Raw genomic sequence first — 14,902 nt, 5'->3', positions numbered from 1 at the left:
TATATAGGCGTTCGTTTACTCGTTCATGATAAGTTGAAAGCTTACAATAATAAAATTGTTTTAGAATTATTTTAGAAAAATTATTTATAAAAATTGTCAGAGTGTGTGTGTGTGTGTGTGTGTGTAAAATAATGGACAATAATTTTTTCTAATAATTTTTTTAAATTTCTATAAGTAGTATAATAAGAAGAACTATGCACAATGTGGATAAAGATAAACTTCTTTTAAGAAAACATGACAGAATAAGATTTGTGGTTCATCGGCATCTACCATTTTAAAAAATTTACATAAATGTAGTATTCGTAAAAAAATATGCTATCTGCATGATTATTCAAATATGCTACCATACTGGATCTTCTAATGTCCACCTGAAAGGAAAAATTATGGCCAACTCATATGCGGAGTAATGATCTCTCGGGATTTCTTATTTTTCTTTCTGATCGTTTTTTACTACTCAAGGATTCCCGTATCTGCGTCGTATCAACTTCGGAGTGGTCTTGTCAGACTAGATATTACAAAGTCTCACGTTGCCGAGTTAGCATCCTCAGCATCTCCAGTCCAGTTTTTAAACCTTTAGGTAAGGTAGCCAAGTTCTAAGTGAATATTTAAACTATTTATTTGAAAACTTAACGCTTAAATTATATTCAAGATAATTATATAGCACATTAGTTAAATCTAAATTATGTAAAGTATCTAAAACCTAATACTTAAAAAGTAAAGTATTTAAATCTGCGTGGACACGTTAATTCAAATTTGCATTATTTCTTACAAACAGTTACGCGGAAAATTAATTGCAAGACGATTATTAACTTCTAAAAATGGATTAAAAAATTATATACGATAAAGATGCAATTAGAAAAATCTCGGTGGTAACATTAAATCATTTGGAACGCAATGAACTTATCAAATCATTTTCAATGTTCCATAATCGACTACAGCTTACGCGTTGCCTCTGTAACAACCAATGTAATACATTGGATTAGGAATCTACTATTGCGCAAAACTAGTTTTTGTCTCCATCAGTGGTACATGAGAAAACTAGTTTAAATGTCTTGAGGGGAGACAGACTCCTCTAATCTACTGGCTAATGTTCCCACTCGGCGCTTGCCCTCTCGAGGAATTATGTAAACCCCATCAAAAATTCTTGAGTCGGAAGCAGTTCGCCAATCCTCCTGTAGGTATATCGCAAACAGTGAAAGCGCGAGGTGCTGCTCTTCGTAGCGCTGCAAGTGAACCGTGCGCTGTTGTTTACAAGTGCCCGTATAGTGATTTCCTTTCTTGCTTCAGATTTATCAGGGAGAAGAAAAAGAAAAATTCGTCAAAACAAACGGAAAAATGCAGCTGAGAGGATCTTTGGTTGCGCTGCTGTTGTACGTTTCGCTGGCGGCTGCTGATTTCGGTGAGTAAGTTCAGTGACTTGAACGACTTCACGCATAATAAATTCGAATCGTGGAACGTCGGTGATCTCCTTGGCATTGACAAAAAAGAGCATGAAATCGCGTGAAATAATAATAAGTTACACTATATAAAACAACGCCCACGTGTGTTATTGCAATTTGATTTGACAGGCGAATGGCATAGGCACGAAGCATCGCAAATAATTTTTCATCGAAACGTGTTTAACCACTTCGATATCACGTATTTTAATTAGATAGAATTAATTAACATATGATATTTTGATTGCTTGGAAAGCGATGCCGCGATGAACAAAATACCAAGAGCCACTTTTACTAAAGAATTAAAAGTTAATTGTATTATTTGAGTATGACTTTATCACTAAAATTCATCTTCAACAAAGTATTTGATGTATAATGTAAAATATCACGTAATAACGTATTCAATGTAATTAACTCAAGCGGCGTGAAAAATAGAAAATGGGCCAAAGTATAACACACAAGGCGGAAGTATCGTTTATTTGCCGATGTATTATATAATGATGTATTTTGTAATACAGCCTTCGGTATGTAATGTGAACGAAATATTTGTAATAAGTATAGCGCGATACTATCAAAACCGAGATGCTTGGTGGTGAAAGTTGTATTATGTACGATTACACGTGCGCACTCAATGTTAAGTGCTCACGTGTTCTCACGATAATTCACGGATAACGCTAATCCGATTCGGTTCTTACGTACGCCACGAGCGTCTCGGATTTTTGTTTTACACGATCGTTCTCCACACGCGTTCTTCCATCGCGATCGGGATGCCGAAGCGTGTCGTTGGCCGCGCCAAGAGCATAAATCCGAGATACCTGAAGGTATCATGATAGTGTCAATTTTTTTTGTATAAAAAAATTCTTCCGTAGACCGAAGCAGACTCGAATTAACATCGTTAATAGCTTTGCTAACGGTACACGGCTGTTCATTCGAATCTCTCCAAATGTTTCCATCGTGTGTTCATTTCCCGATATATTCCATACTCTGAAATCGTTAACACTTTCACAGATCTCCGTCATACAATGTTTTTTGCAACATACATTTAAGCAGGTCTGTCTGTCAATCATACATTGCTGTTTTTAGAGGACCACTTCAGGAGCTGCGACTACAACACGCCAGGCTTCGACGCCTGCGTGAGAGAAGGATTGAACTCGGTTCGACCCTATTTCAAAACCGGTCTGCCACAATACAATGTGCTACCATTTGACCCCTTTTTCGCCCGCGAGGTGACAGCCACGAGAGGAATCCCGAATTTCGGTTTCGTTTTGACTCTTCGAAACGTCACCGAGACGGGGTGGGCAGCGAGTAAAGTAACGAAATTTGTTAGCGACTTGAAAAACTACAAGGTAAACACGCAGTACTTCACGGTAATTGTAATAATAATAATGTCGCATTATTGTAATTATGCAATATATTTAATTTGTCAACGAATATCATATTAGTTATTGCACGTCTTTTTATATTGTAATTTAACGTTAAGATAGAAAGAAGCAGCAAAGGTTGCTTGTCTCCTAAATATGAACGTACGTACGTTAAAGATTATCGATTACATATTTTATCTTTCATTCTATAGTAAATTTTTATTATATGTATAAAGGTCGTGTGTAAGCAGACAAAATAACGTAGGGGAGCAGGTCGCTTAAATAATTTTTAAATGTTGCATTGCTCAGGTTGTATATACGCAAAGTTTCCCAGAAAAAGCTCTGGCAGGCAATTACGAATTTAAAGGCGCATTCTTCGGCACCACGATCATCAATAAGGGAAAGTTCACGCTCACTTTGTGTAAGTGCTATCGGCAAATTCATATTCGATTAACAAGTTTACTCCAAACGTACATGAAGTTTCTGTAGAATAAAATGTCGTGTATATATTAGTCATTAATTGCAGAATTAATTAAAGAATTAGTTTTAAAGTTTTGCAAAATGCAACTTTCTGCCTTATAATACAGTGTTCTTTCTGATTGTAGACGACCTAATACAGACGAGCACCGTGACAAAACCCCCAGGACAGAAGGTGAAGGCGCAAATGGACGTTGAAAGCATCAAAGACTTAAAATTACACATCACAAATCTCGGCAAAGGAATCTTCGAAAATATTCTCGACAAGATAATTAATGGCGCTTGGCAACCGGGTTTCGTTGTAACGAGACGGCTGATCAACGAACTGGTCTCGACCGCCTTCACGGAGATCTTCGACAACTCTTTCCGCAATTTTCCCTTCGAGAAAATCTACAAATCGAGAGCGTTGGCAAATTAGACAGAGTACAGTTGTCAAAGTTGACTGCGGGAGAAACGCAAGTCTTCTTTCAGCAATAAATGAAAAAAAACACTTGCCTGTAAAAGAATTTCGTGCAATCGCTGCTCTTCTTACGCTTACGTAATCGTTTTCACTATATACAAGTGAATGCGCGTTAACGTATAAGATATATGTATACATGTATTATACGATGTAGGCTATAATACACTTTCTTTTTTATAATTTTTAACTCGATCCTTTATGTTGCACGTCCCGTTATCGTCGGGTAATTTTCTACGCGTTTAATTCAGATTGTCGTTATTAATTCAGCATCTTGTATGTTGTATACGTATACGTTGCATGTCGGATATAATTACGTCCTTTACTAGCATTATGTGGAATGCTGAGCATTTTGATCAGGGAGCACGGGAATGCTTTTCATTTGTCAGAACAGCCGCTCGCCTTGAGAAGCCAAGAAATCAACGGTCTTCGACCTCGCATTCTTATGGGATGCACGGGAACCACTATACTGCAGCATCGGGCAGCAAAGGACATCGACATCGCGCGATTTACGATTGCATTGTTAGACCGTAATGATAATTTCAAGCACCGGGCGAGATACGGCGCCTAATTTACATTGGCAGGCCGCATCAACTCCAATCCTTGCACATCTCTCAATTATATTCCGATTGCGTTAATACATAAATGCAGCTCTTCCTTAGAGCTGCGGTCGCGGTATTCATTAAAGAAAAATGCAGAATAAACGTGCTGTGCATGAAGAAATTCGTGCACAGAAAAATTGTGGACGTACAGGCGAGGAATCTATGTTACAAAACCGGAAGATGTAATAGCGAGTAAATTGTTTCTGTATCAGCAGCAAATGCTTTCTATATGCAAATTAGCAAATTGGAGCAGATTAAAGCTACAAATGTTTATATAATCTTGTCCCATCCTGATTAATTCGATTTATAATTTATGTTTATTTATGTGATTATTACGTTTCGTAAATAACATTTTTAAAGTTTTATGAAATATTCGTATTTTTTTTCCACAAATTTTGCGCTATCAAGCTTGCTTTGTAAACCGATGTGTCTCTTAGGATTATACCTATGGGGATTAGCGTCTGAGTTTGGATTTTCTCTCACGTTCAAGCACAGGAAACCTAATCAACGATCGGCGACGATCTTCTGCGAACATTTGCGTGAGTAACTCGGAAACGTGACTTAAAACGAACGTGACCAAGACGATTAACGGTGCTTAACACTCTCCTACTTCGGTTTCGGCGTTTCTATGACATCCACTCTGACGTCTGTCGAACGCTTTCTTTCATTCGTACTCGTCGCCCATTTCTATCGGCGATTATCGATATCGCATAAGTGTCCCATTGAATTCTTGTCATTTAATCGCGCTTTTAAATTCGGGCTATCGGTATGTGCGCGCTTAAATTGCGCAATTTGATAGGCCATTTAGTTGCGTCAATGAATCGTACTCGATTTAATACACGCGATGCATTATCGAGTCAGCAAGCTGTCCGAATTATTGTTGATTATCAGAAGCAGAGAAAACTGCTCCTCTTTCGACGTCTTTTCCAATCATTAAGCACGTACCGCTTATAAAAATAGAGAGTTGTGAACAAACGTAAGTAATTATTATTGAGAAAGTAAGCGTGCCGATACATCGAATTATAATCGACGTTTTCTTTTCATTTTCTTTAGAATATTCATGATGATCTATCCTCGCCAGCGTGATAGAACAGATTAAAGGGATAGCGCGTTGTTTGCTACGTCTAATTTAAAGCGTATAAATTAAAATCGGTAAAAGTTAACGAACAACTTCTCAATGAAATTTGTGCCGTTTCCTTTACCTTTTTTGCTTCGCAGGAAAGTTGCGTGACAGGACCTATCGCGGTAATAACGTGACTTAGATTTCACGTAAATAGTAAAATTGACTGCAATTGGCTGGAATTGAATTTAATCCAAACTGCGAACTATGATGTAACTGAAACCCGAAAAAATTACAAATCAAGAGATAATATAAAACTTTTACTACTAAAATTGAATAAAAAGGAGAAATTTTTCCCCATAATCTCTCAAACATTTGCAATTTGAAAGTTTTGGGCAATTTATATAATCTCGAGTCACGTTCACAATTTCGGCATTATTTAATTCTTCTTGCTTGTGCACATTATGTAGCCTAAAAGACGGAGCAGACATCAAAGAGTCCACTGATCGGCGTGCCTGGCACAACTCGATCTTCCTCTTCTTCTTCTTCTTCGTCCTCGAGACCGGCATAGCGGGGGGCAATGTCAAGGTGGCCTATAAGGTCCGGCGCATCCCTGTCAGCCGATCACTCCACATCGAGTGGCCCCATCGGTCCGTGTGGTCTAGCTGCGAGTACGAAACTGCAGAGTTGATTGCGACAAGAGCGGAAAGCCAGAAAGGAAGAAAGCAAACTGAAGAGATGAAGAGTGCTGTACTACTGTGCTACGCTCTGTGCTCGCTGCTGATCGGCGTCCGGGCCATCGGCAGATACAGGGGCCTGGAGTTTTTGGAACCGTGTTCTAGGAGTGATCCGAAGCTGGAGGCCTGCCTCGCCAGAACAGCCAACGTACTCGTCGAGCACTTCCGCCAAGGTGAGAGATCGCGATATCGAGATATCGCGATTTTGTTTGACCACAGGCATAATCCGAACATTTTTGTCATTGTCTTCTTTTTCTTCCTTCTTTTCTCAAGAATCTCGGATTCTTTTGTAAAATTTCTTGCGCTTCTGCAATCATCAACAATGATTACCGTGCTATGAGTGGCATTCCTAGAACGTCTACTTTTTAAACAGTTATTTGACATATTTTATGGCGGATTCCGTCGGACTTGGATAAAATAATATTTGAATACATATCAGATTGCGAAATGAAATAAAGAATTAAAAACGACGCGACGTTTATATTCAAAATTGAGAACTCGTGTTCAGTACGTTGAAGCTTGAAAAACTTAAGCTCGTTTGTTTCTCGACGTGTCAAGTGAAGGTACAGCGAGTGATTAGAATGTTGCGGAAAACATCGCGTGCGTGCTTCTTTGTTGCCAACCTTCTTATTTTGCACGTTCCGCTCTATATTAATAATCTTGACCAGTTATTATATCTGTTATTATTATTATGTCCAATATCTTTAAGAGAATGTCTATAAATTTAAATAAATTAGACGAAATAAATAAGTTAATTATGCACTTTTGATGTTATACAGGGTGGGGCAATAACTATTACCACCTTAAATATCTTCTAATTTATAAGGTCCAGAGGAAAATTTATGTAATCAAAATTATACGGTACGAAGGGGGCTAACATATGGCGATAATAATTTTTGTCCTGGTGGAGGCGCTTCGAAGATATCAAGGTCACCTTCATTTTTTTTAATAGGTTCGGTATGTTTTTTTTCCATAATTTTATAGAGGAGCTTAAAACAAGTACGGAACTCATGACAAAATTATTGAACAAGATTAAATGTAAATGAAAACGATAAAAAATACATTTTTATATTAAATGAAATTTACGTTTAAAAGATGTACGAAATGACGCTTTATTAGTATGTTTTGTCGGAATGTTTTGATTTTGACATTCCTCATAAATGAGGATCAACTTGTTCTTCAAACGGATACATCGATGAAAATAAATAGGATTTTAAATGTTCGACGCGAAGGCTGAGTGCGATTAGGATATCGTTCAGCGTATAAATTTTGCGCTCTCACTGAATGTTTTTGACATTCTCCATAAATGAGATCATTCTCTATCATGTCGACTTGTTCTTCAAATGAATACATCTTGCACGATTGACTTATCTATCGATACTACTTTTTATGTTTATCTTATTCTGTGAACTTATTAAGATGGCCTTCAAAGGGTCTTTGTTTTCATTGAAATAAGTTTACGTCACTATTTATTTTCACCGATGTATCCGTTTGAAGAACAAGTTGATCCTCATTTATGAGGAATGTCAAAATCAAAACATTCCGACAAAACATACTAATAAAGCGTCATTTCGTACATCTTTTAAACGTAAATTTCATTTAATATAAAAATGTATTTTTTATCGTTTTCATTTACATTTAATCTTGTTCAATAATTTTGTGTCATGAGTTCCGTACTTGTTTTAAGTTCCTCTATAAAATTATGGAAAAAAAACATACCGAACCTATTAAAAAAAATGAAGGTGACCTTGATATCTTCGAAGCGCGTCCACCAGGACAAAAATTATTATCGCCATATGTTAGCCCCCTTCGTACCGTATAATTTTGATTACATAAATTTTCCTCTGGACCTTATAAATTAGAAGATATTTAAGGTGGTAATAGTTATTGCCCCACCCTGTATAATACGTAATATCAAAATTATAAATTCAGAGTGTAGTTCGAATTAATAGCTTCTTGTAACTATATATATAAAGTTATATTTTTAATTAGGAAAGAATTTCGTAGTAAATGATTTTTAAGTAAACGATTAATTTATGTTTCTCGTTATTCTTGATTCTTCCTTTTCATATTAACTAATACCTACAAAAATAGTAAACTTGAACATACATTACATGTAATATATGTTTACAGCATATTTTTATCTATTTTTCGAGAATTTCGAAGAAATAATTGTAAGTACGCGCTACATATAATTGTTTCGATAAATAATTATAATATAAGATAGTACATAAGATAATAGGTACATAAACTGTACATAAATAAAAATAAGTATATAAACTGGAAGTTGAAAATTCGAAATCGACCGGTTCTATAACCACGTGGTTTTGTTAGCGACAGAAGCGGGTTATAACGGTGTATTCGAATGGTCACCCAGTGTCCTACATTCCGTTTATTTTATCCGATGCACACCTGAAGCAATAGCTTTCATCGACGCGTCAACGTCACGTAAAAAAGAATACCATGATAATTCTCTTAATGCAATACACTTCGCGGACAGGTATTGCTTTGACTACAAAGCCGACAACTGGTAGGCTCGGATGTCGCAATACAATTTTTCCACCAAAGTGAAGAGCTTCTTGTTCGACCTAAAAAAAAAGAAGACATAGTCATATCAGTATCAAATTTTGATCATAACACTAACGCGCGCGCGAGCCACTGAAGAGCTAAAATTTCGAAAGATCATCAGCCTGCGTGATCGCGCAAGCGACAACCGTGTCTCCTGCAGCCGAGCACGTTCACCCACCTGGCAACCGTTGCAATTGCAGGTCTACCGCAACTGGGTTACTCAGAAGTGGAGCCGATTATTCTTGACGAGTTGCACATCGCTCTTGGCGGCGGTCCGGACGGCTACCGGGCGCAATTCAAGAACATCTCCGCGAGGGGAGTCTCCGCCCTGCGCATAACCGGCCTCCGAACGAGACTGAGCGACAATGAGGTGCAGCTGCAGCTGGCCCTCAGCATTCCCAAAATTCGAGCGGCCGCCACGTACCGATCCAGCGGGACCTTGATCTTGGTGAAGGCCAGCGGTGCTGGCGACTATTGGGGCGAGTATGGTAAGCTCTGAAACGACACGATTCATTAATTATGCCAGCCGATAGAATTATGCGCGCTGCAGTCGTCACTTATCGACTTTATACTTGCTACCTTGAAATGGAGATATCGCAAATAATAGTAATGGTAGCAGTAATAAAAGCGCGCACGCAGCGCGTTTCTAAACTTCTTCCTCCGCAAATATTGTCGGCCGGGTGAAATGCCACGAGGTGCAAGTGTGTCGCACGACGGCAGTAACTTTCACCACCTGTGCGACGTGTCCATGTGTATCGTCAACAAACCGCTTCGTCTCTCGCTTCGAAGGCTATTTCGTTGCGTTAAATAATTGCAGTTGAGGGATAATGGCAATTATGTAGCAATGTGCATACTAGGACAAGTTTATGTTTGCGTAATGGAGAGGAATAGCATTTCGGAGGCTCAAGAGCAACGAGACCAAGAGTTGTATTAAAAAGGAAAATGAAAAAAAATATCGTAGAACTATGTCAACGGCAACCAGCTATTAGATTTTTTAATGACATAGAACTACGTTGTCAGTCGTGGATGTGTTAATTTGGGACCTTATGAACTTTTGATTTGTATGGTAACACCATAATTTCGAGCGTGCACCAGTATATAATGTTAATTTTATATCTTACATTAATTGCATGTACATTATACAAGTTAATTTTTATTTTATTTTCTTATGAATGATTCACATAAAAATTACATACATTTTCATGTATGACGGGACTTATGCGGAAATTTATCTGTTACTTATACATGAATGATGTATAGATGACATGGTAATCTAATAAGTGTTAAAGATTAATCAGAATCAGTGTCGAGTTTTTACAATGCAAATGTATTATCATTGATCTTAAGTATTTCTGTCACTTCAACCTTGTTTCTAACGCTGGATGATTCACATATTTCTCTGTCACGCTAATTCGAGTATTTATTACTGACTTTTAGTATTATAAACTCCTAATGAATGACAACACGATTTACTAGTCTGCTGAATGTAATATTCATGAGAGGAATTATTCTGCAATAAGGAAGACATCACATAAGAGAGATCATTGCTACTACTCTTTGCTACTACTATGCCTTCCTAATGGCAACCCGACATACAAGAAATTATCTTTTCTCCATTATCCCACACAACACCAAGTCGTCTAAAAGAATTACTAAATCTTGACATATTTTTGTCAAAAATATCTTTTAGTGAAAGTGGAAAAATGTCGCTATGTCAAGAAAACAACAAAACAAACATAATTAAAAGATTTCTTTTCTATATGTTGCCTTTATCAGCAAGATGAAAAGATGTCTTAAAGATGTCTTTTGCTTTGCGAAAAAGATCCTATTCTAAGAAAGGCGTGTAACTTATATTGATAAATTTGTGTTATTTATTTCATCGTGAAAAATAAAATAAAATAGCGCGCGTATAGCGTATAATATAAATTTTAATGGCTAGAACTTTTTCATTTATTGTTTTAACGAAGTTTAAATCATCGAGAACTCTAGGCAATATGCCAATTAACAATATAAATAGCACAGAACTCCTCGGAAAAGAAAAAAATTTTAATGGCTAGAACTTTTTCATTTCTAAATCTAAAGGATTTTTCAATCGTCGAAAACTCTTCGCAATATGCCAAATCCACTCTTAAAAAAGCCGTGTTAAATGTCTTCGGGTGGAGGTTAACAATTTGGTAGAATGTGATAATTGTGCATATAATAAATAATAGATGAATATTATTATTCGAAAACATTATTAATATTGAAAAATAAAATAGCGCGCGCCTGTGTTGTACTAGTAATTTTAAAAAAACATCCTTTCGTTATCTTTTACGTGCTCTATCTGTGATATAACGTAAATGCTTTGAAATATTTGCTTAAAATATAAATATTGCATTAAAATAAAATATTTAGTTAACGTAGAAGTAGTACTTCAGAAGAGGAAGAGCAATGTTTATTTAATAGATTATGTGCAATCCATTACAGTATTGGAACTTATATATATGTTCTACTAGTTTTCATTGCATTTTAGTAAGATTTAAAAAAGTTCAAAATGGTCGATAAATTGTTGAATTGCACGGAAACGTTAAAAGTTAATTTTCGCATTTAAGAATACGTTCTAACGACTGATTTATTGATGGAATGGTGTTCATTATGAAAACAAAGCACGTCAGAGGCATGCTCGCTGTAATCCATGCAAATCTCTCGTGGCATTTTATAAGCATATTCATAAGCAAATTTTCCTTACGTTTTCCTTAATGATACGATAATGATATTCATTCTTTATGAACCTAAATTTGCTTCGCTTACAGATGGTGTCAAGGCCAAGGTTTTCATCAGGGCAGTGCCGTTTTCGCTCGAGGGCCGTCGTTATCTTAGATTGCAGCAATTGAAAATGGACTTTAGTGTGCAGAATATTAAAATGGGAGTGGAAAATGTGCACAACATCAACAGTATACTACGTAAGCTCGTATTTTCATATAATGCATTTTATATAATGCAAAAACCATTTTTTCCATCAAATTTTTGTTGTACATCATTTTTTACTCGATGCTTATCAGTAATAGAGTTAATAGTACTACTAATAGAGTTATAGCAAGAGATAAAGAGAGAAAAGATTCACAAAATAAGCGCGAGGGTATCATCTCCTGGTATTATTTTCATAGAAAACGTTTTTCATAAAGAAACATAAAAATAAAATGTAATCATGTTACTCTCCGTTCACAATTGCGTCTTTTGAATATTACAACTTTTATTAAAAACTTTTTATCAAAATAACGTGTGCGGCATTTTCTCTTTCCTTTTTTAAAAAGATAAGTTTTTATAGATTTGATTTACGTTTATTGTCCTTGATCCTCAGTTAATCGCTGAGTAACACGTGTTTCCAGCAAAAAAGTGTAATGTTGAATTAATCAATCATGGAAAAAAATTCTCTCCCTCTCGAAGCGATTTCTGCATACTCATACGTAGTCTTCGTTCCGCAGTGACGGCGCTGAATCTCTTCATCAACACAAATTCCCAGGAGTTGCTGAAGGAGATGAAACCAGATCTGCGGAGGAAGCTGGTGCAGGTGATGTCGAGTTTCGTGGAGAAACTATTCGTTCAGGTGCCGTACGACGCCTGGATCACGGACTAAGATGATCGGCCGACCAACTACGACGACCGTTGAAGAACAAGAACTTCACTTTTCATCGCGAAGTGAGGTTTTGAACTCACACGAAAAAAAAAGAAGAGACGCTCTCGTGACACGCAATGGTGATCATGTATGATTCCGTTGCGACAAATTATAGTGGAAATACCAGACGATGTGCATGACCCACACAATTAGCTTCGGCTGGTATTTCCAGGCGTCGAAAAAAGATGCGATGTGTGACGATCGGTGGCCTCTCTGATTTCGCGCACCGACCATTGTCTCAAGAACATCCGCTTCTTTGCAAAAGCCGGATGTCTGGGTATAAAATCGCATACATGATACAGGGTATTCCATAAGATTTTGCGTCGAGAAGCGAGTGCTCCTCGAAAATATTAAATTCATTCTTGCTTTCTTTATAAACATTTTCTTTGGAAATGCAATCGTGCGAATATTCGCCCATAGGATCTCATGCGAATCGGTGAAAAATACATACAGAAAAATAAGTCATACATAATTTAGGGAGGACATCGACCGTGAATAATTTATAATAGATTTCTTGTTTTTGTCGATATTTTTGAGGATTTATTGTTTACTTCATTTCATTTTCGTTTTATCAGTATGTTGAAGGAGATAAATTAATCACTTGAAGTGTTTTGTGAAATAATGCAAGTAACGCTATGATTAAGTTATCCGTACGTTATTATAATTAAACTACTTCCATAATTTGTTAAAAACTAGATCATAGATTAAATGACGAGCCTGAAAGATCTATAATTGTAAGTTTACGTAAGGTTTATGTACAATTATATGTAAATTCGCATCCTCTTTTTCTAGCGTAACAATTAGTATAACAAATGAGAACATAAGTGTTGTCTATTTAAGCAATTACCTATTTAACTCCATTATCATTCTTAAATATACTGCAATGTTTATAATTTGCTTCCAAGATGTCTTTATATGTTACCTCGATTCTAGAAGTGTGATGCTCACGCTAAGAAGTGTTAGAAAAAGTATAATATTCAAATCAAGTGTGTGGAAATCGAAGAAGAGATCAGGATTCAATACATAATTGTTTGATTATGCATTTGCAAAATAATCATCGACAAAATTCGCGACATTTCTCTTGCTACTTGCGATTTCTTATTCCATAGGTACTTGCTATCGTTCTGCGAAATTGCATTATCATTTCAATATTAATTGGAAACGCACGCGCGATTCGGCGATGCGTCTTTTCTTTTTATTTTGTAAAATTGCGTCACCTAAATTCCAATCGTATGACTGTCACCACACACGGATACGTGACAATAATATGATTAATGAGAGTCCATGACGAACTCTAAACCTGTGCGGTATGACAATAGAAAAGATAGATTACAGCTGAAACTTAATTATCGTTTATTGTGCAGACGGATTATTTTTCAAATTGTGTTTACGAGCAAGCATCATCATTCGATTTAATTCATTTTAAACAGCAATGAGTATAATGATCGTGTTTGTAATGTGATTTCATAAAGAGATTCGTGTAATCGATATTTATGTAATTGCATGCGTATGCAAGCATGCAAAATTTACGTATGCAAACATTTTCTAATGCACTGTCATCATGAATCGTTCTGAAGTCGAACACTCAATTTCTCACGTGATAGCGTGCTTCATAATGTCAAAAACTCACCTAACTTTCCTTTTGTGTATCATGTAAATTTTATGATTGTCATACATTACAATTTTCTTGCTTTTATATTATACATGATTCGGTTAATGATCAGCGAAACTGTCATGTCGGCGAAACAGTTCGCGAGGAAAAAGTCGCGCGGAATAGATACGATGTATAGAGCTTTTTTTAATTATAATGTGCACTAATTAAGATTGACAATCCGCGGAACGTGTGTTTATACATACGAACGATTACTATATTTGTTTTTTCACAGGAAACTACCCGGCTATCGTCGTGTGCATCTGAGCGTGCGAGGTCAAAATCACCTTGTTTACCTATTATACATAGACAGAAAAAAGTGCATTTATTATAATTAAATTATAATTTATAGTAAGGTTCGAGGACAACAAAATTTTTATTATAGTTCAAACTGTATATCTTTAACTGATCTTATGTATGTCGCAATACAGTCGCCATAATCATAATTAAATAATGCAGTTTTAATAATTTGTCAATTATTACTAAATTTGTATGCATTTATATTTAATATATATCATATCATAGTAAAATTATTGTAGAATCATAATTAAATGTACCAATATCATAATTATATTGATTATTAAACAATGGTCAATTTATTTATTTATCATTACTTTACCTCGAGGTTTTACTATATGAATATTAAAAAGTATTATACATAAAATTTATTATGGTTAGCAGTTCTACGTATGAATATAAGATTATTTTTACAAATATTATAATAAAACTTGTTAATAAGTTAATAATAAGTATAATAAAACTTGTTAATAAAAATAAGTCTTCTGATTATAAGTAGTTTACTATGCAATTATAGCCGCAAATACCAAACACTTTTTGGAGTACATAAATATACCTTTATGTCAGCGTTCTTCCGGATCATCAACTGAATCATCATCAA

General features: G+C 35.9%; 2 protein-coding genes across 2 annotated transcripts; both read left to right on the top strand.

The window, feature by feature from the left end:
* The first annotated feature begins 121 nt into the window (after positions 1–121).
* On the top strand, positions 122–3,917 carry LOC105286652. The gene is made up of 5 exons (XM_011351745.3): positions 122–1,174; positions 1,288–1,399; positions 2,520–2,782; positions 3,107–3,218; positions 3,403–3,917. Exons 1-5 carry the CDS (start codon positions 1,088–1,090, stop codon positions 3,690–3,692), a joined length of 864 nt encoding a protein of 287 aa, XP_011350047.1. The 5' UTR covers positions 122–1,087; the 3' UTR covers positions 3,693–3,917.
* A 2,115-nt stretch (positions 3,918–6,032) lies between these two features.
* Positions 6,033–13,252, top strand: LOC105286654 (protein takeout). The gene is made up of 4 exons (XM_011351748.3): positions 6,033–6,303; positions 8,899–9,186; positions 11,491–11,640; positions 12,163–13,252. Exons 1-4 carry the CDS (start codon positions 6,132–6,134, stop codon positions 12,312–12,314), a joined length of 762 nt encoding a protein of 253 aa, XP_011350050.1. The 5' UTR covers positions 6,033–6,131; the 3' UTR covers positions 12,315–13,252.
* Positions 13,253–14,902: the final 1,650 nt, after the last annotated feature.

The sequence above is a fragment of the Ooceraea biroi genome, chromosome 6 (assembly GCF_003672135.1).
Source record: "Ooceraea biroi isolate clonal line C1 chromosome 6, Obir_v5.4, whole genome shotgun sequence".
Classification (NCBI taxonomy): Eukaryota; Metazoa; Arthropoda; class Insecta; order Hymenoptera; family Formicidae; genus Ooceraea; species Ooceraea biroi.
Note: the sequence above shows the minus strand (reverse complement) of the source record. Positions and strands in the feature narration are given on the sequence as shown.

Coding starts and splice junctions, on each gene's coding strand:
- LOC105286652 (XM_011351745.3), top strand. CDS start 1,088: ATGTTCCCACTCGGCGCTTGCCCTCTCGAGGAATTATGTAAACCCCAT. Junction 1,175..1,287: donor AGCAGTTCGCCAATCCTCCT/GTAGGTATATCG, acceptor TTCTTGCTTCAG/ATTTATCAGGGAGAAGAAAA. Junction 2,783..3,106: donor GCGACTTGAAAAACTACAAG/GTAAACACGCAG, acceptor TGCATTGCTCAG/GTTGTATATACGCAAAGTTT.
- LOC105286654 (XM_011351748.3), top strand. CDS start 6,132: ATGAAGAGTGCTGTACTACTGTGCTACGCTCTGTGCTCGCTGCTGATC. Junction 9,187..11,490: donor CGACTATTGGGGCGAGTATG/GTAAGCTCTGAA, acceptor CTTCGCTTACAG/ATGGTGTCAAGGCCAAGGTT. Junction 11,641..12,162: donor CAACATCAACAGTATACTAC/GTAAGCTCGTAT, acceptor TTCGTTCCGCAG/TGACGGCGCTGAATCTCTTC.